The 24,642-nt window shown below is 46.1% G+C and overlaps 1 protein-coding gene across 1 annotated transcript in view; it reads left to right on the plus strand.

Annotated features, from left to right (window-relative positions):
- BMP6 (bone morphogenetic protein 6) overlaps positions 1 to 24,642 on the plus strand; it is a 147,647-nt gene that overhangs the window by 100,191 nt on the left and 22,814 nt on the right. Inside the window, exon 2 of the mRNA XM_089918272.1 lies at positions 21,179 to 21,374. Within this exon, the coding sequence (XP_089774398.1) occupies positions 21,179 to 21,374 (196 nt within the window). The remainder of the gene's footprint in view (positions 1 to 21,178; positions 21,375 to 24,642) is intronic.

A 24,642-nucleotide genomic window follows, 5' to 3' on the forward strand; every position in this document is an offset into this window, starting at 1 on the left:
GACAAAATGGTACAGATTACCAAAGGAGTGGTGTGACTTTCCAAAGCCTGAGTGACAGAAGTCGTCAGGGCCGCCTTCAGGCTTTTGATGTGCTGGGGTCTTAAGCCATAGCAACTGGTTCCTCCAGGCCATTTAGTTGTGGAAACAGCGGCGGGCCTGCCAGCGCTACAGCGGGATCCGTGCTGTGTGTGTTTGTCCCAGTGAATATACCTCCTCCTTTTTTCTGGTATTGATTCATTTTAAAGTTTGTGAATATGGAATTCAAATATTACAGCACATTTTCTGTAATACTCAGTACCCTACATTTTTCTATCTTACATTCTCCCTGATTTTTTTTTCTCTCTCTCTCTCTCTCTTTTTTTTTTTTTGCATGGAACAGGTTTTTCAGTTGAGGGATTGCAGTTACCACCACTGCATGTCCAAATCTATGTTTTCCTGAATACCTGCGCAGCTCACTTGTAGGTGATGCTGATTGAGTTACTGGCTCTGCTTTGTCCCCAGGCCAGTGGGTGAATAGAAATAATACCTTTCACTTAGAGAATTTTGCACTTTATACTTTGCAAAATGCTTCCACATTAAGTATTGAACAGTTCTGCGAAGCAGATGAGTTACTATTACCTCCCTTTTGCCAATGAAGAAAATAAAATCAAGGAGGTTACTCATTCATTCAAAAGGATCATTGGCTGTCAACCACATGCCATGCCCAGTTCTAGGCACACGGCATATAAAAATGCACAACAGACTTCTGGCGCTCATGGAACATGCATTCTAGAGAAGACGACAGACAGTAAGTTAATAAATTCAGTAGAATGCCCGGTGGTGACAAATGCTGTGGAGACCTAACCAACAGGGATGGGGAATAACCAGAGGTGCAGTTAGGTGGTCAGGAAAGGCCTCTCCAAGAAGATGGCATTTGAGCCTGTAGACAGGGGAAGTGAGAGGGTGAGCTGTAGGGCTCTCGGGAGTAAGGGCATCTTACTGCTGAGGAAGCAGCACGTGCAAAGATCCTGTGGCAGGTGCACGCTTGGCGTGTTCGCGGAATTGCCCTATTGAAAAACGCCTTCAAGGGTATGAAGTGAGGTCAGAGAGCAAGCCAGAGCCTGAATCAGGGTGGGCTTTGTGTACCACCTTAAGGATTTTGAATTGTATTCTAGCTTCTAGAGAGAGGGCATTAGGGAGTTATATACTGGGGATGACATCTGAATTATGTTTTAAAAGCGTCATTGTGGCCACTGTGTGGAGAATAGGCCGTAGGGGCAAAGTAGAACCAGAAACACATGGTGGGGGCCTACTGCAGTACTTTAGATAACAGACGGCAGCTGGAGAGCTGGGGAGCAGCTGGATTCGGGTCAGTTTTGAAGATGGAGCAGGCAGGATTGGCTGGAATTGGGGAGGAGGCTGTGAGAGAAAGAGGGGGTCAAGGAGGGCTCTAAGCTCAGAGGAAGAATTCAGGAAGGGATGTAATGATGTCGTCGTTGACTGATGGCAGGTCCAGACTTCCTGAGTGACACGCCCCATCCTGGCATTCTTTCCAGAACATTCTGAGCAAGGGTCAGTGACTAGCAGTGGTCTTCCTCTGGCTGGGCTCTTCTCCCCATGGCCATTGTGAGTCTTCTAAGAAGTGATATGGCTGCTACAAGACCCCCTTTCTCCCTCTGTCAAACCCACTTTGACCATAGACATTTATTGATCCTTTCTGACTGGAACACAATAGAGGGGGAGGGGTTAGTACGTTACTGTTGTGTAATCTTTTAATTTATTCCAAGGACGTGGAGGGGGATGGGGGAGCTTTACCGGAATATCCAATTAAACATGTCACTTAGTACTGGTAATATCCTTAAAAGCCCGTTAATGACCTTTAAAATTACTCGTGCGCAAATTCGAACTCTATAGAGGATGCTCTGATAATCCCAAAGGCTTATTAGCATGGCTTGTAGATGATAGATGTTCGGTAAATACTTAGTTGAATTTAGTGACTTATTTTTTAGGTGAATATGGAGTGTTGGCTTTTTCAGGAGCATGTATGTTTCCATTCTCTTTTGGGTACTGGTGGTCAGTCACAACTCACTTTCAGGTGGGATTAGTGTTGGCGTTTCCATTGCTTTGCTGACGAGGAAACTGAGATGGGAAAAGTGGAAAGTGGAGGCCCTTCGCCAGAAGACACCAGAAATGTCATTCCGAACTCCTCTGTAGCTTCGCACCCACAGTTATGGTCCATTTTTCCCTGTTTGGCCCTGCCTGGTCCCACTCATAAGGCTTTCCAGCCAGGAGCAGGATGAAGGGGGGCCTCAGAGATGGTGTGGACTCCAGTATCTGAGTTGAGACCACGTCACAGTGGCTGTGGATCCTTCCAGAACACTCAGGATTGGGGCCGACTGACTACCTCTGTTTCCAAGCCCAGTTGGGTGGACTTCCTTCTCGGTTCAAAAGGGCCGTAAAGCGACAGCTTCCTTTTCTCTTACTTGACAGATCACTTGCAGCCAAGTCAGCCCTTCCTGTCCTAGGTGTCACTCTCTCTTGTTCTTCTCACTCTCCCGTGTGGCGAAGGCCTTTGGTGTGTTTATCTCCCAGGTGGCTTTCTCATCGTCAGGATGCAGCCGAGTTCAGAGGGCCAGGATGGTCCTGCACCTGGAGGGGGCTCTGGAAATGCCCTCGTCAGCCCGGGTTTGAATGACCTGAGGACTAGTTATTTCGTTCATGGTTTATTTTGTGATGAGTTCCTTACTGCCATCCTGGGGCATTTGAAGGCTCTAAAGAGAGAAGGGCTAAAATCCAGCCCACGAGTTGCACTGATCACTGATGGCTTTGGTGACGGGTTTTGTGGGGAAGGCACTGATGATCGAAGGTAGTTTGAAAAATTACGCATGACTTTTTCTCATTCTTACTCTCCTTTGGACTTGGTTTGTCTGATTTTTACCAATGCCAGAGAGGAAGAGAAACAGCAAGGGGAAGACCGATGTGGGTGAACCAAGCTACGGCACCCGGTGGTACCCACTGTGCACGGGCCCCAGTCCCGTGCATTGAGAGTACAGCGGGGTCCAGGGCAAAACCACCCATTGAATGGGAACCAGACTGGTCCCTCCACGGCTGCGTGGTGGATTCCTTGTTAACGCGTGCTGCCTGACTTATGTGGGGTGCCCCTTGTGGATCCCCAGGCAGCCTCTTTTCTATTCATTTCCTCTCCCCTGTCTTTTTTTGTCCTGTGCACCACGACTTTTGATCATTTCAGTGCCCGAGTGAGGCTGGACTTGGTCCAAATCAGTCACAGCCCCATGTGCATCTGAACGCCTAAGGCAAGTGCCCTCATTGATTTACCTTTAGCTCTATAGGCCACCTCACTTCTTTGTGGAGCCCAGCTTCTCCCAAGCCTGCTTGCTGGCCTCCTCAGCCTGTGATTTGAGATCCCGAAAGAACCCAGATCTTGTGACTTGGCCGAGGGAGCTGCCCGCCCTGTGGACTTCCCCCACCCTGCGGACCCGCTGTGCTTCGGGGAAAACAAAATGTTAAGTGAGCAGTTTAGCTTGGACTTAATCTGGAGGCAGATCAGTAACTCTACACTGGGAGCCTCTCTCCGTTGTGTTCTCAGGAAAATGAAGTGAATCACCGGAGCAAAGAATGTACTCTGGTGCTACAGCAATAATGAAGTATAATGTTTTGAATTAGGAGAGGGAGGGAGAGTTACTGAGAAACATTTGGCTGTCACTGCATTGTTCCTCTGCCTCCCCTGCCTTCCCACAGATAGATGCTTGGATAAGAATCTTCTCCAGCCTGGTTTTTCCTAAACTCAGCCTTGCGGTGAATTGACAAGGCCGTGTTAGACACAGAAATTATCCCAGAGCAGTGCCTCCAAAGTGACGGTTTCACGGGGGCTCCAGGAAGAGGAGACAAGGACCTGAGCTTCTAGCTCAACCCAAAGATGTTTTTCCTTGTACCACTTGTTAGTTAGGAAATGAGAACCAAACGAAAAAAACAAACAAGTGCATACGGCCAATCTGTCCCACTCGAACACCTCCCAGCTCATATCTGTCTTTCTGACTTTATATTATCTGTGATCATCATCTCTGAGGACCCAAAAGCACTTTGGTAGGTTGGAGTCCGTTTTACTCTTATAAATAAATACAATTGCCTGAGAAATTACGTTGTTCACGTCAGTATTAGCCAGTTCACTCAGAAGTTGCACGATAATTTTTTTTAGAAACAGGAAGATGGGAGCAGTGAGGCCCAGTGTTTTCCACTCTTCGGAGCCTCTTATAGGTGTTTTCTGTTGTGTTTATTTTTCCTTCCAAATCATACATTCAAATGCTTAACCTTGGTGTACCTGTTGTGTTATTTTCATGTAGGAAGTGTTGCCGATAAACATTTGGAGTCAATTAGGGCTAAACACACCGGCGGGCAGGAAAGCTTGGTGCCCCAGAAAGGGAAAGAGATTCTCCGAGAGCAGCCCTGAGAGAAGCGTTTCGTTGTGTTTTTGCAAGGATATGGCGATCCAGGTTTTGTCTCTGAAAGGGAAGGAACAACCCTCTTCTGTGTTTTGCGCTCAGATGGCTGGGCCGTGCTGCGGGGACCTCCCAATGGGGGGACTCTTCCAGTCTCTTGTTTAGAACACGACAGCCATGATCACATCTGAGTTTAGAACCGAGGGCTTAGCTTGACCAGGAGATGTTCAAGCGTCTGTCTGTCACTGCGGCCAGGCCGGCCGGTGCTCTGGAAGGTGTGACCCCATTGCCTCCATGTGGGTGGTTCCCTGACTCAGCGAATACACACTGGCCCCCTGCTCTGTGCTGGCCCGGGTCCAGGCGCTCAGACACAGAAGGTGACAAGACAAGACGCCCTGCCCCCTGTGCAAGCACACTGGGGGCGGTTCTCGCCCTCGCCCTCAGTACCGGTACGCGTTTTCTTTCTCCGTGGCCCTTGGGTTTGGGTCATGAGCTGCAGCCCCCCGCTGTCAGGCCACCCGGGGCTTGGACGGGAGCATGAGAAAGGCCTCTCCCCACGTCCCGTGCTTGGCATGTCCGACACTGGGCCTCGGCTAGTAACGGGTCATCTGATGCGGTGTAACTGACCAGGAATCTGAAACCCCGGTCACCCTGGGAACCAGGGCAAGGAGCTGGGCTGTCAGTTACTCTTAACTTTAAAAACTTGAACATTTCATCAAAACCAAATAGCTCCATTGTCATGGTCAGAAGTCCACTGTGGAAAAAGGCAGGATTTCGTGTTTATTTAAGCTGCCACCCAGTGAGAGAAACCAGTCCCACATAGTTCACTTCTCAGCTATTTAAGGACTGAGTTTCCATTTTGTGGATGTTTCATGCTCTTACCCGGTCTCTGCAAAAGGAGCTGGAAGAGGTAGGATTTATTGGCCGGGCAAGGGTGTATGCGAAGAAAACCCCTGATGGGCGTGATCTTAATAAAAAGGATGCATCGTCCAGTACTTTATAGCCCTGCCGGGCATTGCCTGAGCGTGTTGATGCACGGGGTCTGAATTCTCTCTGCCTCATGGATGGAAGTTACTTCACCTGTGGAGGGTGGTCACCAAGTCGGTAAACACAGGCCTAGTACCCCTTGCTAAGTGGGTTACTGATATTCCGTTCTAGTACCTGATAAAGTAATATTATCTTTGTTTGCAGATTTAAGACCACCCTGTAGATGTGGCAAGAGACTGAAAACAGTTCAGTCAGCTGACAGGCTAGAAAGAAGCCCCCACCTCTTGGTCCGGTGTCCTTTCCTGCGTGTTAGACTTCGGACTTTCAAAAAAGGAAACGATAGCCGTTTGATAAGGGTCCCTCCCTTTTCATCTTGCCCGGGATGTCTTCTGGTGAGAAGGTGCCTCTCTCAGCAGAGCTTGATTTTCAGTCTCTTGTTACCCTGCCCACTTTGCTGATCTCTGAGGTGCCCTTTGCTTCTCTTGACTCTTGCTTGGTCTGTGCATCTACTTTTCCTTCTCGTGGTCCCTCCTGTAACTCCTCTGAATTAACCTCCTTTGTAATCAGAGTCAACAAACACTTACTGTGAACCTGCTATGCGCCAGAGACGGTGCTGGGCATGTTCACTCAACACTCAGTGACTCTCCAGCCTCTCTCTGCTCAGAGGTCCTGCCCAGCTTGGTCCTGAGGAGGGGCTTTAGCTAATCGCCCTGCTTTTGGGGACAGGCTGTGTTTAAATTCTAATAGAGCGTTGTTAGTGGCTCCAGCATGAACTCTGGGGAAGTTGTGGCTGAGAAGGAGAGATGAAGAGGAAGAACAAGAGAGGGCTTCCCCGGTGGCGCAGCACTGAAGAATCTGCCTGCCAGTGCGGGGGACACAGGTTCGAGCCCTGGTCCGGGAAGATCCCACATGCCACGGAGCAACTAAGCCCATGTGCCACAACCACTGAGCCCACGAGCCACAACTACTGGAGCCCACGAGCCACAACGACTGAGCCTGCACACTACAACGACTGAGCCTGCACGCCACAACTACTGAGCACACACACCACAACTACTGAAGCCTGCACGCCACAACGACTGAGCCCACACACCACAACTACTGAAGCTGCACGCCTAGAACCAGTGTCATGCAACGAGAGAAGCCACCGCAGTGAGAAGCCTGCGCACTGCAACAAAGAGTAGCCCCTGCTCGCCGCAACTAGAGAAAGCCCGTGCACAGCAATGAAGAACCGATACTTCCAAAAATAAAATAAATAAAATAAATTTTACTTAAGAAAAAGAGGAAGAACAAAAGAGAATGAAAGAGGTATTATAATAGAAAACAGGCACTCAAATACATGCGCATGCACCTTCTTACAAGCACTATTCCTAGCAGCCAAAAGGTGGAAATCGTCCAACTGTCCACCGATGGATGAATGGGTAGACACAATGTGGTGTGTACATACAATGGAATATTATACAGCCACAAAAAAGAATGAAGTGGGCTTCCCTGGTGGCGCAGTGGTTGAGAGTCCGCCTGCCGATGCAGGGGACACGGATTCGTGCCCCGGTCCGGGAAGATCCCACATGCCGCGGAGCGGCTGGGCCCGTGAGCCGTGGCTGCTGAGCCTGCGCGTCCGGAGCCTGTGCTCCGCAACGGGAGAGGCCACAACAGTGAGAGGCCCGCATACCACAAAAAAAAATAAAAAAAAAAGAAGAAAGAATGAAGTACTGATACCTGCTAACACTACTGATGAACCTTGAAGACATTATGCTAAGTGAAAGAAGCAAGTCACAAAGGACTGTATGACCCATTCATATGAAATATCTATAATATGCAAATGCATAGAGGTAGGGCAAAGATTGCTGGTTGCCAGGACGTGGAGGAGGGGGGATGGGGAGCTTATGGGGAGCTTACTGCTTAACGGGCATGCGTTTTCTTTCAGGGTGATGAAAATATTTTGGCACCAGATAGGGGTAGTTGTGCACGACACTGTGAATGTACTAAACGCCCCTGAATTGTTCACCTTAAAATGGTTCGTTTTATTATGTAAATTTCACTTCAATTAAAAAAAAAGAAGAATGAAAGGGAGGGAGAATGTCAGAGGTCTGTTTCTGTGAATTCAGGATGAGATTAAAAATCCATTCTGTCTTGTGCATGGTGACCTTGTGATATGGCTTGAGTATTATTGAAGTATTTTGAGCTGATTAATTTCTTTCCTCTGCCCTTTACCATTTAAAATGCTTGGAGTTGGCATCCTGAACGCTGAGTGCAAAGCAATGTGAAAATTGGTGTTCTGGGCCCGGAGTGTTGTGGCTTCAAAAAACAAAGCTGGAAAGATGTGTGCAGTCGGTCCCCTGGTTTCGCTGTGCTCTGGGGGATGGCCCTGGGGCTTGAGGAAAGATAGCGGAGGCTAGAGTGCAAAGCCTGAGTTTGTTCTGGCTCCCTTTGCCTGCTGGGGACACTGTGGTGCCCAGGAAAGGGCACGGGGCAGGCGTCAGTCCTGGCTTCTGCGTTCATTCTCTGAGCCCTCCTGGGGGTACGAAGGCGAACCTGTCATGGACCCTGCTTTTGAGAGGCCTATGGTCTAGCAGGGGAGGGTGGCAGCCACATGAGCAGCTGGCCATCTTAGTATAAGGTCGGGGTACAATTTCCATGGGACGTTATGGGAACTTAGAGTGAGGGTCCCCAGACCAGTGGGGATGGGGGTAGGGTGGAGAAGGACGGCAGTTAAGGAAGGCTTCCTGGAATTCAGCCTTGAAGATTTAAAATCGTGCCGATTGCCCATGAAGTATTGCAGGTAATGGTTTTAGTTCTAGCAAAAGAGAAACACTTAAAACTGAGTGGAAACACATTTTTTAAAAAGAGTTTGATATTTTTCACCAAAGCATTAGTAATTACAGAGGAAATAAGAACTTTGATTTACCTCCCCTTAGTTTTTGGCTTTAATAAATTGTCTTTATTTAGCATTACATCGGAGCACCAAAGCATTTTCAAAATTGGGGGCCTGTAAGTAAAGTCTTCATCCTGGAGGTGAGGGAGGGAAGGATCTTTTTTTTATAATTCAAGTATTGTTGATTTACAATTTCATATTAGTTGCAGGTATGCAGTATAGTGATTCAATGTTTTTGTAGATTATACTCCATTTAAAGTTATTATAAGATATTGGCTCTATTCCCTGTGCTGTACAATATATCCTTGTAGCTTATTTTATTGCATAGTAGTTTGTACCTCTTAATCCCCTACCCCTGTCTTGCCCTTCCCACCACCCCTCTCCCCACTGGTAACCACTAGTTTGTTCTCTATATCAGTGAGTCTGTTTCTGTTTTGTTGTCTTCATTCATCTTATTTTTCAGATTCCACATATAAGTGAAAACATGCAGTATTTGTGTTTCTTCGTCTGACTTATTTCACTAAACATAATGCCCTCCAAGTCCATCCATACTGTTGCAAATGGCCAGTTTTCATTCTTTTTTATGGCTGAGTAATATTCCATCGTGTGTGTGCGTGTGTGTGTGTGTGTGTGTGTGTATGTATACATATGCACCACATCTTCTTTATCATTCATCTGAAAGATCTTTGAAAGGGCAAGGCGATTGTATAAGTAAGGCAAAGGCATGAGGTTCTGGGGAGTGTGGTCAGAAAAACAGAGCAGTTTAATCCTTCCTAAGAGAAGAGCTGAGGCAGGGGAAGGTGAGGGGCAGGACGGGAAGGCGGTTGGGGGGTCGGGATTGAAGGCTCTAGGCAGGCACGCCGCAAGGTAGGTCAGGGGTGTGACTGTGGTACGAGCTGCGGTGTGGGGATAGATGGACAAGGGGCAGAAGTGAGGGCAGCAGGACAGGCTGCGCAGGGGCAGTGGGAGTGGAGGGAGCAGAACGGGTGGGTCAGAGAGACCCTTAGAGCAGTGCCGTCCAGGAGAACTTGCTGTGACGACGGGAGTGTTCCCTGACCTGCTTTCTGGTACAGCATCCACCAGCTGCATGGGGCCACTGAACACTTCTAAAATTATTTATTTATTTTTATAAATTTATTTACTTATGTCTGGCTGCGTTGGGTCTTTGTTGCTGCACGCAGGCTTTCCCTAGTTGCGGCGAGCAGGGGCTACTCTTCGTCGTGGTGCACAGGCTTCTCATTGCGATGGCTTCTCTTGTTGCGGAGCCGAGCTCTAGGCGTGCGGGCTTCAGTAGTTGTGGCACGTGGGCTCAGTAGTTGTGGCTCGCAGGCTCTAGAGCGCAGGCTTCAGTAGTTGTGGTGCACGGCCTTTGTGGCTCTGCGGCATGTGGGATCTTCCCGGACCAGGGCTTGAACCCACGTCCCTTGCATTGGCAGGTGGATTCTTAACCACTGCGCCACCAGGGAAGCCCCCCACTGAACACTTTCAACGTGGCTGGTGTGACAGAGGAACTGCACTTTTCACTTTAACGACTTTACACTTAACTCGCTACTCGTGGCTACAACACGTTTCTAGAAGGTGAAATCCACACAAGCCGGGGACTGATCGGCCAGCTGGGCCTGGCCAGGTGGACAGAGGTGAAACTACAGGGCAGCTCAGTTGGGGGATGGATGAGTTTCCTCTCGTGTGTGTTGGGGCTTCCAGGGGACCAGGGGCATCTGGATGATGACGTGCACCCAGCAGTAAGACAAACACATTCCTTAAGGGAGAGCAGTGGCTGGAGATGCCAGGTGGGAGGCATCAGCATAAAATCCTAGCAGAGATCATAAAAGTGAGCAGCTTAGGGAAGCCCCTTCACTGCCTTTGGCCTCAGAGTCCTGTTGATACCGTGGTGATCTTGTTTGCTCTGCCTGCCTGCTGGGACTGTTCAGAGAAACAGATGACACGATGTCTGTGGCGGTGCTGGTAGACTCTTCAAACATTAGGCGGCTTTTATAACATCGTTCGGAGTGGAGAGGAATGTGTCCCAAATGTTATTTTCCAAACACAGAAGATAAAGGCCCCAAATTCTGGAAGTGTTGCAAGCTAGATAATCCATCAGGCCCTTCTGCTAAAAGATGACTAGGTCCAGGATAAACAGAGGCAAATATGTCTCCGTCAGGAATGTCAGGGACTCCGAGACATCTTGGAGGGCTCCCTTGAGGTTGTTACTGTGAGCAAACAAACATAAAAGCCGGTGTCCGCAAGTGCAAATACCAACACCACTCAGATCACGAGACCAGCTCAGGGCCCAGGCCAAGGTGGGAGAGCGGTCCTGGAGGGGTCCCCCGTGAAGCCAGGGCCCTCCAAGCTTCCAGAAGAGATCCCTGATTCCAGCTTTGTAGTCCTCTCAGAAGCAAATGTACTTTTTTTTTTTTCTTTTAAAGAAAAGCAACACCAGTTTAAACATTTAGGATGAATTTCCATCAAAAATTACCTACAAATTTCCAATCACCCAAGGAGATAAAACCAGCAAAAGGAAAGTCATCAGAGGGACGGGAGGGCGATGTGGATTAAGTTCCCCAAGGATTTCACATATTAGAAAACAGACACCAAGTTAGAAAAGGGAAGACAACTATGTAGGAAATACAAAAAAACGAAGAATAGTATAATAATACGTAATAGTGATACAGAACAATGGAAAATGACCAAGTAGACCACAGAGCAGCTATAACAACAAAGAAAGCTATTGGAAAAAAATTTAAATGACAAACTAATACATGCCTTAAACTGTACATTAAATACCAAAGAGAGAATTGGTGAACTTGTAGACGGGTCTAGAGAGGTGGTTCAGCCCACGTACGAGGAGGTAAGTGATGTAAACGTGCACTTAAGAGAGGCAGAAATTAGAATGAGAAGGTCTAATATAATATCCATCTAACTTTCATCTCAGAGGAAACTGAAGTTAAGTCAGGAGAGACCACTATCGATGAGCTAGTGCCTAAGACTTTCTCAGAACCGATGGGAGATAGGCAGCCGTAGACGTATGAAGTCCAGTGTCACCCCAGCACAATAAATAAAAGGAAACGCACAGCTCAGGGCATTGTAGTGAAGCTGCAGCACAGCAGGCACAGGGACATAAGAGCAACCCGAGAAACCAGATCATACAAAAAGAAATGATGAGTCTGGTATAATGAACACAGGCTTACATTTCTCCTCTCCGTCACAGTGAGGACATTCTGCCCGCTCCGTATTGCTGTGCCGCTGAAACCAGAGGTGTGGGAGAGTTGATTTTTCTCTTTGGGCTGTCCCATTTGTCTGTTTTGACTGAAGATGTTCAATTTATTTGTGAGAAAATGCACGTTATGTATGCTGATGTTTGCTAAATGTAATCTGATTGCTTCTTTATAGCCGTCCCTAGAAGGAGGCAAAGTGGTGGTTATTTGCTATCCATGGGACTCTGTCAAGGCTGCCCCTGTTCAGCTTCAGTCTTTCCTGGTGACACGTTTATTAGGAGCCCGAGTGCACTCCCTCGTGTTAGCTGAGGTCTGTGCCTTGTTCGCACTGTAAGACATGCGTGGTCGAAGCGGCTGAACTTCTTCCCAGCCTAACGTGATGTCAACACCTGGTGGGGTCGGGAAAAAAGTTCTAAAGTGAGGTTTTCAAAATAAAAAATGACTTGCTTGCCACTAATGATGGTATGTAGGCGCTAAGTTTTGGTCCTAAATCTTTTTACAATATATGCACTGAGTCTGGTCTTAAAAGTCATTGGGAATCAAAGGGCAGCCTCGGGGGTTCCTTTATGGGGACTGGACTGTTCTGGATCTGTGGCGGTGGTTATAGGAATCTCTACATGTGACAAAATGTCATAGAGTTATGACATACATACATACCCAAAAAAGTGCATGTAAAAGCTGGTGAAATCACAGATGTAGAGGAAAAAACGTATGGACACCAAGCGGGTAGAGCGGGGAAGGTGGATGAATTGGGAGATTGGGATTGACATATATACACTAATATGTACAAAACAGATAACTAACAAGAACCTGCTGCATAGGACAGGGAACTCCACTTTGCTGTACAGTAGAAACTAACACAACATTGTAAGACAACTGTACCCCAATTAAAAAAAAAACAAAGCTGGTGAAATCAGAGAGAGGGTCTGTAGTCTTGCTAAGGTATTAATGCCAGTGTCAGTTTCTTGGTTTTGTTATTGTTCTTAGTTATACAAGATGTTACATGGGACCTCTCTGCTTTTTAAAAAAAAAAAAAATCTGTCCTATTTTTGCAACCACTTAATAGATCTATATAATTATTTAAAATAAAAAGTAAAGTTTAGATTAAAAAAGTCATTTAGAGCATATGGTAGCCAGGAAAATAGCTTCTTCTTGATATTTGTGATCCTCATAGAACTTGAATACACATATTTAGGAATATTTGGTGAACCCTGGAGGGAAGGGTCATGGCACTGTGGTTAAAAAAGTGAGTAGGAGGGCTTCCCTGGTGGTGTAGTGGTTGAGAGTCCGCCTGCCGATGCAGGGGACGCGGGTTTGAGCCCCAGTCCGGGAGGATCCCGCATGCCGCGGAGCAACTAAGCCCGTGAGCCATGGCCGCTGAGCCTGCGTGTCGCAACGCGAGAGGCCACAACAGTGAGAGGCCCGCGTACCGCCAAAAAAAAAAAAAAAAGTGAGTAGGAGAGTTGAACTCAGTGTCTCTGGCACTATTTAAGGTTGCAAGCTTGCAACAGAGAAGTCAAAAGGCCACCATCGTTACAACCCTTGGAAAACTAGCCAGAACTTTCTATGTTGCCTAAAATGAAATCAGCTTGTGCCATAGCATGAAAAAAAATGTTTATAGTTATCAATGAAATGGTAATTTTTTTTAAAAAGGGTTTCAGCTTCTTCAAGTTTGGTCTATAAGTGGAAGCATTAAGCATTTGGAAAATGTAGAATTTATTGTGGAATGAAGGTACCCTTGAACAACGGGGGTTTGAACTGCGTGGGTCCACTTACATGGGGATACTTTTCGGTAGTGAATACTTCATACTACACAGTGCGTGGTTGGTTGAATCCATGGATTTGGAGGAACTGAGGATGTGGAAGGCCAGCTCTAAGTCACACTCGGATTAACCTCCGAGTTATTCAAGGGTCAACTGTAATTCCCTGAACCGAGCTATACTGAATTAACCACCGAGTGAGTCCTGTTAGTGAGAAAGTAATGAATATGGACTACTCTTAAATGTATTAGAGAGAGTGTTCCATTCTTTTTTTTTTAGTTATCTATTTTATACATAGTAGTGTATATATGTCAATCCCAATCTCCCAGTTTATCCCACGAGTGTTCCATACTTTTCCCTCCCTCTTTCTTCTTTTATATTTGCAGTTGAAGTAGGTGGTGTCTTTATTTTTCTCTAGACAACTTTAATTGATAGAATTCGGATTTTGTGGAATGATGTTCAGAAAATACCTATATTAAAATATCTTTATCACGATCAAATTAAGCAGTAGTGAGAAAGAAAAAGTGACCTTCAGTAAGATGAGTCAAAAAGGAAATCCACGAATAAACAATATTAGAATGAGAAAGACATAAATAGAGCAGAGATTAAATAATAAGAGAATACTCTGAAAAAGTTTATGGCAATACCTTTAAAGAATTAAACCCAAAATAACAAATTTTAGAAAATACACGCTGACATAAAAAAAAAGATAGCTTGAATATTTCTATATGTTTAAAGGAAAATGAATGAGTAATTAAAAATATTCCCCAAAGGAAATTCCAGGATCAGATGTTACTAATAAGTTTGCCAAACTTTCCAGGAAGAGATCATTTCTTGAAAAGAAAGGGAACATTTCCCAACTTATGCCAAGAGCACGTGTAACTTGAAACCAAACAACATGATGGTATGAGACCATCACCAGGGTCACTTACGAAAACGAATGCAAAAATTTCAAACCATAAATTGGAAGGGTGGTGGAACACATGACGTGACACCTTCAGGTCAACGTCATGAACTGCGTGTTTGTGTCCCTGAAATTCATACTGTTCAAACTAATCCCCAGTGAGACAGTATTAGGAGGTGGGGTCTTTGGATGATAAATAGGTCTAGGTGAGGTCATGAGGTTGGGGTCCCAGGATGGGATTAGTGTCCTTATAAGAAAAAGAGACTCCAGCTCCCATACACTCTCTCCCTCTGTGAGCATGCACCAAGGGAGGCTATGTGAGGACCTAACTGGGAAGAGGGCCCTCAGCCAGGACCCAGTCCTGCTGGCGCTCTCATCTCTTGCTTCCAGCCTCCGGAACTGTGAGGAATAAATGTTTGCTGTTTAAGCCACCCAGTCTGTAGTACTTTTGTTACAGCAGTTACCACTCACTGAGACAGGGAAGCAGTTTGCTGAACTTCTTATTAGGTCCACGGTTTGTAATGTGCCTCGTCCTTTCCAATTGTTTAACCTTAGCAGCACTGAGCTGGATTCCAACACGAGACTGAAATGAGCATCCTCACCTTCTTCATTGTTTTAAAGGAAGTGGTTCAAACGTTATCACCATTAGGACTGTTGTTAGTGTACGTTTTTATGTTGACTCCTTATCAGGTTAATGGAGTTCTTCCTATTCCTGGTTTGCTGGTTTATTTTTCTTTCTTTATTTTATTTTTTGGATAAGCAACTCTTTTTTTGGGGGGTGGGTGTAGTTGTTTTATAATGTATTAGTTTCTACTGTACAGCAAAGTGGAGCTCCCTGTGCTATACAGCAGGTTCTTATTAGTTATCTATTTTATGCATATTAGTGTATACATGTCAATTCCAAGCTCCCAATTCATCCCACCACCACCAGCCCCACCACCCACTGGTTTGCTAGTTTAGAAGAGACTCAAGTGTAAGGAATGGACCCTGTTGGGCTCCTGATTCCAGCAAACCCAATGTAGAAAGACAATTTTTGAGGCATTTGAGGAAATTTAATTATGGATCGGGTATAGGACAGTGAGGGATTATTTTAACTGAGGGGTGATCATACATTGTGATTGTGTAAGAAAATGTCCATTTTTAAATTTTTTAACAATGGTAAAATGTGCATAACCTAAAATTTACCACCTTAGGTACAGGTACGTTCACATTGTTGTGCGACAGTCACCTCCATCCTCTCCAGAACTTTTTCATCTTCCCTCACTGCAACTCAGTACCCATTCAACACTAACTTGTCATACCCCCAGCCCCTGGAGATCACCATTCTACTTTCCGTCTCTATGAGTTTGATTGCTCTGTGTACCTCATGCAAGTAGAATCGTACGATATTTGTCCCTTTGTAACTGTCTTATTTCACTTAACAAAATGTCCTCAAGGTTTATCCATGTTGTAGCATGTATCAGAATTTCTACTTTTATGGCGGAACAGTATTCCATTGTATTTATGGACCACATTTTGTTTATCCATTCATCCGTTGTAGATGTTGGATTCTTCCTATCTTTTGGCTTTTGTGAATGAAGCTGCTATGAACATGGTATACAAATATTTGAGTCCCTGCTTTTGATTCTTTTCTCACACACCCAAAAGTGGGCTTGCTGGATCGTGTGGTAATTCTGTTTGATGTTTTGAGAAATCGCTCAACTGTTTTCCACGGCAGCTGCTCCATCTTCCATCCCTACCAGCAACGCACAGGGGATTTACTTTCTCCACATCCCCACCAGCACATATTAAGAAAATGCCCGTGTTTGTAATAGATCTACACGCGGTAGAAGGAGAGAAGTTGCTAGTCAGCCATTCCCACAGAACCTCAGCACCCCACCAGCTGATGGGCAGCACAGCCCCCTGCCTGGGCAGCCTTCAAGCTTAGCTGTGGCCATGACTAGATTTTCCCTGGGTGCCTGTAAAACTTCCGTCATGTCTCTGAAAGGAAAGACTTTAAGAGAAAAAGAAAAACTAAACACTCTATGATTCAGTGATACCTACATATGTAGTAAAACTTTTTCAAAGGCAAGGGACTGGGAATTCCCTGGCGGTCCAGTGGTTAGGACTCCATGCTTTCACTACCGAGGGCGTGGGTTCAGTCCTTGGTCGGGGAACTAAAGTCTCGAAAGCCCAGAATAAATAAATAAATAAAAGAAAGGCAAGGGACTGCCAGACATTATTCATGATCCGAGGTCCCTTGTGGGTGGGAGTGGGGGATGGCCCCGGGGAGGTATATTGTTCACTTTCCAGTTTTTAGATTGGGTGCTGGTCTCATTTGTGCTTCGTTATTATGTTTCATGACCTCCGTAAATTACATATATATACATACTTTTGCATGTATAATACTACCTAATTTACATTTATAATCTTAACCTAGTAACGTTTATTTTTTTGGGCTGTGGCTCCTACCTGTTGACGAGAGGTCTGGTGCTGGTCTGAAATTTCAGCTGGTATCGTCTGAGGCAAAGAGAGAGAACAGAGTGAGTTTTATAAAGCGAAATTGATTCAATTTCAAGGATTGTAATATGTCCTTGAATTACATCCTCCCTACTTGATTTGGTGTTAAAAGGACCTTTAAAAATAAAATCAGAGTGTTAAAAGGGTGCAGTGTGTTGTCTTATTTGTTTTATTGTCCTTACAAAAGGAAAACAGAAACAGTAGATGTCCTCGCGTAAGGTCATTACCATTAAAAAAAAATGTTTTCAGTCGTCCTTGAAATAAAAAATTCTAGGAATTGTTGCTTCAGAGAACACGGTACTGTGGTCAGTGGCCAAACACCAGGGCTGACGACACTTAGGACAGTGATTTCACTCACCTCCCTTTCCAGAGAACGTAAGTCCTCCGCTGTAAAAAGCTCATTTAGAGACGTGAGTAAATTTGAATAACGCAGCAAAGACATATTCTCAGCTCAGACAAGCTCGATTGTCAAATACCGCTAACGATGCTTCCAACTACCATTTGCTGAGCCCTTCCTCTATCACTCACTGTCTTGTACAGACCGTCTCACTTAATCCTCAGAAATGTTGTTCTTCCCATTTAACTGGTAACTGAAACTTTGGCTGGTATCTTGCTCGTTATCACCTGAGTAAGATAAGGGGGAGCTGGATTTCAAAACCGTGTTGTCAGCTTCACACTTCGTCCACACTCTTGGCCAGTACCTCGCTACTACCTATTCCACACACGGCACCATCTTTGAGAAGCTAGATGCAGGGGCTACAAAATAGGTACTGAGCGCTGGATCCCCACCTCAGCCCCCTCTCATTTTTCTTGAACTGTCTGATGTTTAAGGAGCCCAGGTCACAGAGCTCAAAGGGGAAATGCTAAGCTCATTGGAACCATTGCCGTTTTACGGTGGTGGTCTTCAAACGCACCAGTGACCTAATTGTACTTATTTCCTGTATCCCTATGAGACATTAGCAAAAGCACTGTGTAACTTTAATTGTGGGCAGAAGATCTGGGGAGAGAGGAGGCATTCCAAGCAAACTCCAATGACCAGTAGCTGAGGTCTCCTGGGAAGAGTGAGGAAGATGGTGTAGCTTTGAGCTAAGAGGCACGAGGAGAGGTGCAGGCGACAATGAAGAGTTTAGGTGGGAGAGCTTGTAACGAGGTGGGCAGCAAGGAGACCACGCCTCTCCTCCAGGAAGGATTAAGGAAAAGCAGGAGGAAGTGGAGTGCTTCACGACCGACCAGAGGAGAATTGGGGAAATGTACATATAAGGCAACGAGTTCTAATTCGCACGGTAATAAAATGGAAGGCTTTGAACTATGCTTCCACTTTCTCATTGTTAGATTCTTTATCTATTCACATCTGTCTGTGAGCAGCTGCCAGGATCCTTCCTTAGTCACACACACTGCCTCCCAGGATTTCAAAATCCCTCCTCCTTAAGAACTGCGTGCAGTTTCTCCCCTTCCTGGCAAGGTCAGACTCTCCTTCTCTCTTCCTCTCTTACCCTCCCTTCTCATCTTGTGTCAGTTACCTCTTACCGTGTAACAAATCACCCAAAACTTAGTGGCTTCAAACAGCAAGGTACTGTTATCATCTCTCACGGTCTGGTGAAAAGACTTGGATGAACTGGGTGCCCCCCCCCCCTCAGGATCTCTCATGCAGTTGCAGTCAGGTGGTCACTGGGGTTGGGGTCATCCCGAGGCTCCAGTGGGTTGGACATCCAAGATGGCATCTTCATACCATGTCTAGTGCCTCAGCTGAGGTGGCTGGGGACTGACTGGGCTCTTCCCTCCCTCCTTCCTCCTCCCTCTGTGTCTCTGTGTGCCACACAGCCTCTCTGCGTGGTTACCTCGGACTTCCTCATCGTCTAGGGGGTTCAAAGTAGTTGCACTTCTTACGTGGTAGCCGTCTTTCCTTAGACATTCCAAGACACCTAAATGGAAGGAAGTTCCAAGCTTATGACTTAGCCTCAGAATCACTCAGCACCACTGTTGCTGCCTCTTGTTGGTCCAGAGAAGGTCACAGAACCAGCCCGGGGAGAAGGGACCACCTAAGGGTGTACATACAGGAAGGTGTGGTTTACTGGGGGTGGCATACCTCTCCAAAGACTAACATATTTCTCATGTATTGAAATGTCTGTCCCTTCTCTCCTCCTTATAACTGAAACATCTTAAGTCACTGTTTTATTTTGAAGTCACTGTTTTATATCTTGCTTCGCATCCGTAGTTTTTCTTTCTGTTGTTTATGTTAAGAGTGATTGGACGACTTCTTTGAGGAATTCTTATGCATTCTCTCAAAAGAATCTTAAGAATATGCTTTCATTTCTTGATATTGAAATTTTTAAGCACCCAAGAGGCCCTAGAGAAAAGCTGTGTGACTCTTTTTTAGAAAGTCTCTTTGGGAAATCAGATTCGATTCACTTTTTAACCACTGATGATAACATATCAAACTGAAAAGGCAGATCAGTTTTAGGGAAAAGTGATCCACCATCAGGTGTGGGTGTCCTTGGGTGAACTCCCCAACAATATTGCTTTTCATGCTTAGCCACTAATTAAAAAACCTGTTCTCTTGTTGGGACTGAACCATGGTTTACTTTCTGGCTGGACCTTTTTTTTTTTTTAACTTATATTCAAGCTCTTACACAAGCCAAAGCTTACTGTTTTTTAACAACTCCCTCCCCCCCACCCCGCACCCAGAAAAGGGATAACTTGAATCTAAAAGATTTGTTGCATAGTCACATGGCAGTTTCAGAAATTCTTTATTTAAAAACCTCGTACCGATGGATGGCTTAGCTTTCCCAAGCTTCTGCAATGCCATCGAGGTCTCAAGTTCGTGTAAAGTTATTGGCTTTAAAGGAGCTTAATCTGCAGAGCTTTTCTCTGGTGATTATGGAGAACAGCACATGGGGGAGAAAGTGGGCCATTGGAGGTGGCAAATAACTTGATCTTTTTTTTTTTTTTTCTACCCACAAGCCCTGGAAAAACTCTGCCATCAAGGATTAATTTGCTCATGAGATTTTACTGTGGTTGCCATTAAGAAAAACCTAACAGGAGCAGCAGGGCAGAAGCATTTCTGAGCTCTGGGGAAAAGAGTCAGGATTTGTGGTGGGAAGCAGGATGCTCGTTTTTCTCTCCTACAACGATTATGAGTTAGGCATCCGAGGTTGACAGCGTTTCTCTCACTCAGGACCTTGTATAGAGCCATCTGAAGGCTGACTCTGAAGCATGATAATCCGTAGTTTGTAGTTTTCCATAGTTTGTCTTTATGCAGGGAAAAGATTTCATTTAAAAAAAGCTTTTAGGGAGTTCCGTGGTGGCCTGTCAGGATTCGGCGCTGTCACTGTCATGGCTCGGGTTGGGGAACTGAGATCCTGCAAGCCGCGTGGCATGGCCAAAATATGAAAAAACAAAAACAAAAAAAAACGCTTTTACACTCGATCCTTTCCCAGTTTTTAAAAAACGCCTTAGGGCTTCCCTGGTGGCGCAGTGGTTGAGAGTCCGCCTGCCGATGCGGGGGACACGGGTTCGTGCCCCAGTCCGGGAAGATCCCACATTCCGCGGAGCGGCTGGACCCGTGAGCCATGGCCGCTGAGCCTGCGCGTTCGGAGCCTGTGCTCCGCAACGGGAGAGGCCACAACGGTGAGAGGCCCGCGTACCTCAAAAAAAAAAAAAAAAAAAAAAAAAAATCCTTAGACAATCGCATGTTATCCCGTTGGTGATGTGTTTCCGCAACTCTGTCCTCATACGTGGGTTTTACATGCAGGTTAAATGGAGACCCCGGCAGCTTCACAACCCAGAGGGTCCCTCCCCTCGGAAGCGTTCAGCCCTCAGTTTCCTCCAGTAGAGCGAGGGCAGTGGACTTTAGTTAGAGCAATATTTTCTATGAAGTTTCACACTAAACCCCTCAAGAAAAACTCCCCCTGGACATCAGGCAAAATACGAGGACCGTTCGAGCTTCAGACCCAGGCAGAACGCGCTGCCCACCCCCATCTCCGACCACGGAACACCCCTCCCCCAGCAAAGGTTAGCTCAGGGCTGCCCTTGGTCTTGGCAACTGCTTGGTGGGGAGAGAAGGAACCAACCTGAGGGGATAGGAGAGCAGCAGCAGGAAAGGGGGGCTGGGAGGGGACAACGGGGCCAGGACGGCAGAGGCGTTCTTAGTCACTGTGGCCTGGGTCCCTCCAGCTTCCCTGGGAAGCCCTCTTCCTCTCATGCTGCAGAGGAGGAAGCTGGAAGGCAAGAGTTTAAATAACTTGCTGTCATGCAACTTGGTTACATAGTTTCAAGTCGTTAAGGAGAATCTAAGCATTGTATTTAATCCCTGGGGAGAATGAAGGCATTTTTAATCTCAGCCTGGCAGCCTAGCCCGTGGTTCTTTCCACCACCCACTGATCCCTCTAATAAGGGTAACGGTAAGCCGCTTAGGAATGAAAACGGGGGAACTTTCTAGATGTGAGCCTGTGGCACTTAGCCAAGTAACGATAGTTGTCACTCTCTCTTGTTTAATCCTATAGTGGAGGACGACAAGGAGTTCTCCCCTCGCCAGCGACACCACAAAGAGTTCAAGTTCAACCTATCCCAGATTCCTGAGGGTGAGGCGGTGACGGCTGCAGAGTTCCGAATCTACAAGGACTGTGTGGTTGGAACGAGTTTTAAAAACCAAACTTTTCTTGTCGGCATTTACCAAGTCTTACAGGAGCAGCAGCACAGGTACGGAGGCTCGAGGAACCCCAAAGGGTGGGGCTGGCCCCCGTTTCTCACCCCGTCACCTTATAACCCCGACTGTGTCTCTGGAAGGTGGCTTGGAGTTCAAGGGCACACACGGGCGTGATGGGGGCTGTGTTCCCAATGGTAGCGTTGAGCCAGCAAGACAACTTTTTTGCTCTTCAGGTGAAAATTTCCCCAATAGTTTTCTTTTCCGAAGCAAGCCAGTGAATGGTATCTACTAAGCATCCTTTGTGTTCGGAAAACATATAACTCACTGGGACTAAAATGTTTCCCGCTATGTTTTAGTCCCTACTTCGAATGGTGGATGAGGGTGGCTAACATAAGTTCGCACACGGAAATTATATGAGGATGCTTAACCACAACTGCTGCTGATTCAAGCGAATAGAAGGCTGTGTGCTTGTGCATATAATATACGCATATATGATATGTCTTTGAGTAAGTGAGTGTGTGTGTATATGTGTGTCTCAAATGTATTTTTTATCATGTAGTTGCAAGGGACCGGTAGACTTTTTTTCCCATGTCTATGTTATTCTTGTTTCCTGAAATGAGGCCACACTGTTTGACAGAAGAACTGTGTTCTTGGGGCTGCCTAGCAAATAAAGGAAAACTTCCATGGAGTGATGTTTAGAGCCTCGGAGGGGCTAAGGGATGAAGTATTACAGCAGTTGTTTCAGTCCTACATACAGCACACAGAAAACAAGCCCATGACCTTGAACTTTGCTTGGATGTAGGGCTCAGTTGAGTGGTTTGGCCAGAACAGAGAGTCCGATGCAGAGGTCAGCACTGCCCGTGGTTCTCAGAGGGCAGCAGGTAGGAACTCGGCCCGTGATAGGACATTCTGGCAATTGTGTGGTAAATACGAAGATAAAAGGGAAAGGAAGAGAATGCAGAGGAGGAGGGACGTTTATGTCCTCTATTTATGGACTCTATTAGCTTTGGTTTTATAAACCGCCTCCAGATTCTTGCTTTTGGTCCTGGGAATCTGTTAATTTCCCAAGAAGGTCCAAAAGTTTGGATTAAGAAGGTCCAAAGGAAGGAGTCGGGTCTCTCCTGAACTTACGGATCTGTGTGTGGGTCTGTCGCAAATACACACACTAAAATAATAACCAACATGAACTTGCCCCATACAAGGACCATTTGGAGAGCAATGCCAACATTTGGCCCTGATGCATATTCAAGTCCGTAATGAGGGAACTGGAGAAGGAGGGACATGCCAGGCTGTGGGCACATGTCCTGGTGTTGGACAGACACACGGATGGCTGTCTGTGAATTCTTAGCTGTGGCAGTTAAATTGTAAGTAAAACAGAGCCGTTGCAGGATCTTTATAACAGACCAGAATTTCAGAACGGAAGGCAGGTTTTCTGATGTCTGATTTTCGCTCCTAAATAAAAGTGTATTCCTTGACTTAACTGTTAAGGGCCTCTCTTGAAAAGTAAATTATTCATTGCTAGATTTTCATCTTTCAGTATTTTGGAGAGAATTGCTATTCGGTGATTCTTCGGAACTGCTTTAGCCATTGATTTTCAATCTGCCGAAGTATTGGTCCCGTAGCCTTTCTCTGATGGAAGTAACCTGCTGGTGCCTTTTCTGGCTCAGACATTTGTTTGGAAAACATAGTTCTCCGTGTTCTGCAGGAAAAGCTTTAGAGGGAAAACACTAGGTTGGAGGTGTTGTGGCTATGGGTTTTTTTCAAAATTATTATTATTTTAAAAGAGAGAGAGAGCACGCGCTGGCGGACCATTTGTAAGGTTTACGCTGAACTCCAGCCAAAAACGAACAGCTGCCTTCAGCCTCAGATCGTGGTGTCACGCTTCCTCCAGGCCAGCAGCGAGCTTGGAAAACAAAACTCCCAAATGGTCCCAACCTTTGCTGACTCCGTGTCAAAGCAGAGTTGTAATTTCTCTGCGTTTTAGGATGGGAGCATTTGGTGATTGGATGTGTTTAATTTTTGTGCATAGGAAAGGGGAAATCCTGGGAGAATTGGGAGAATTTCATGCTTTTAAAGAGTTCCAGGTTGGCCAGGAGAAGATTTTCTTATCAGTGGGCCTGGAGCCCAGGCTGCCTGCGGTTTGCTCATGTCCTTCCAGAGGCCTCCAGATTGAACTGTGGGACCCCTTCTGGGGAAGGTTCGATCTCCCCATCTGTACCATCTTGGGGTGTCTTGGCTGAAAAGGACCCTCCAGGCCTGTGAAGAAACATAGCTGTCTAATCTGCTTCAGTGAAATTTGTAGCATTTGATGGATCAGCTTAACACACGTGTGTGTTGCAAAAGAGTTGGCCTCCTTGGAAAAGAAAAAAGGCAGGTGTTTCAGTGCTGAGTCATACCCTCAGCTGAGGCAGAAGAAGTTCTGTGTTGGGCCTCCTGGTGTAAAGGGCAGCTAGGGAGCCTGACCCAGGGAGGGTCGGAAACGATTCTTGGAAGATAGGCCATTGCTCTGAACTCTGTAGAAACCTTATTTCTCTGACTGGTAAGAAATCACTGGACCAGGTAAGTTCAAAAAAGTGATGAGTTGAAGAGATGGTGCTTTGAGGTAGGACAGGGTAACAATTGATACAGTATTCAAAACCTGAGAATAAGCCAAGAGATGGAATCTAAGTCCTGAAAAGATCTGGAGCAACTCGCAGAGTGGAGTGGGGTTGGCGGCAACCCCACAGCATACGCGGTCCTATCAGAGGAGCACAGGGCGCCCTTTGTAGTTTACTTTAAAATTTTAGAGTACGGTGTGGGGTTGGTATCTTAAGATGAGTTTGGTGTTACTATCTGATGTAAGAAATTGTTATGTTTTTATGATGACCTTGGTGGAAACTGGCATTTATACAGTGCTTAGGGTTTGGGAAAGACCTTCCCCCATGTTCCTTCCTTAGGATTTAGCCATGACCCCATCAGACAGCTGGGCAGGCAGGTTATCCTTAGAAGGATGAAACGTGGCACATATGGATTTTGCCAAGTCCAAATTAGGCCTAAACTGTGATCTGCTTTGATTCCCTCAAAGTCATCCCAGTGACATGGGGACAGCCCTGAGATAAAGGTGAAGTGCCAGAAAGAGGTAAGCGGTCCCCTTATGGCATGCCTTGCATCTTCATCTCCTTAGCTTGGATGCGGACATCTCAAGGATGCTTCTGTTTGGGTGGCATAGGAGACAGCTCCGTTGGGGGTAAAAATGTGTCTGTTAGAATTCAGGCCCTGGTATTGATACTTGGGCTTTCAAGGCCTTGCGATGGAAAACCTCTGCAAACCTTCATTGATCTT

The sequence above is a fragment of the Delphinapterus leucas genome, chromosome 10 (assembly GCF_059928025.1).
Source record: "Delphinapterus leucas isolate spDelLeu-1000000601 "Yukka" chromosome 10, BTC_Dleu_Yukka2, whole genome shotgun sequence".
Lineage (NCBI taxonomy): Eukaryota > Metazoa > Chordata > Mammalia > Artiodactyla > Monodontidae > Delphinapterus > Delphinapterus leucas.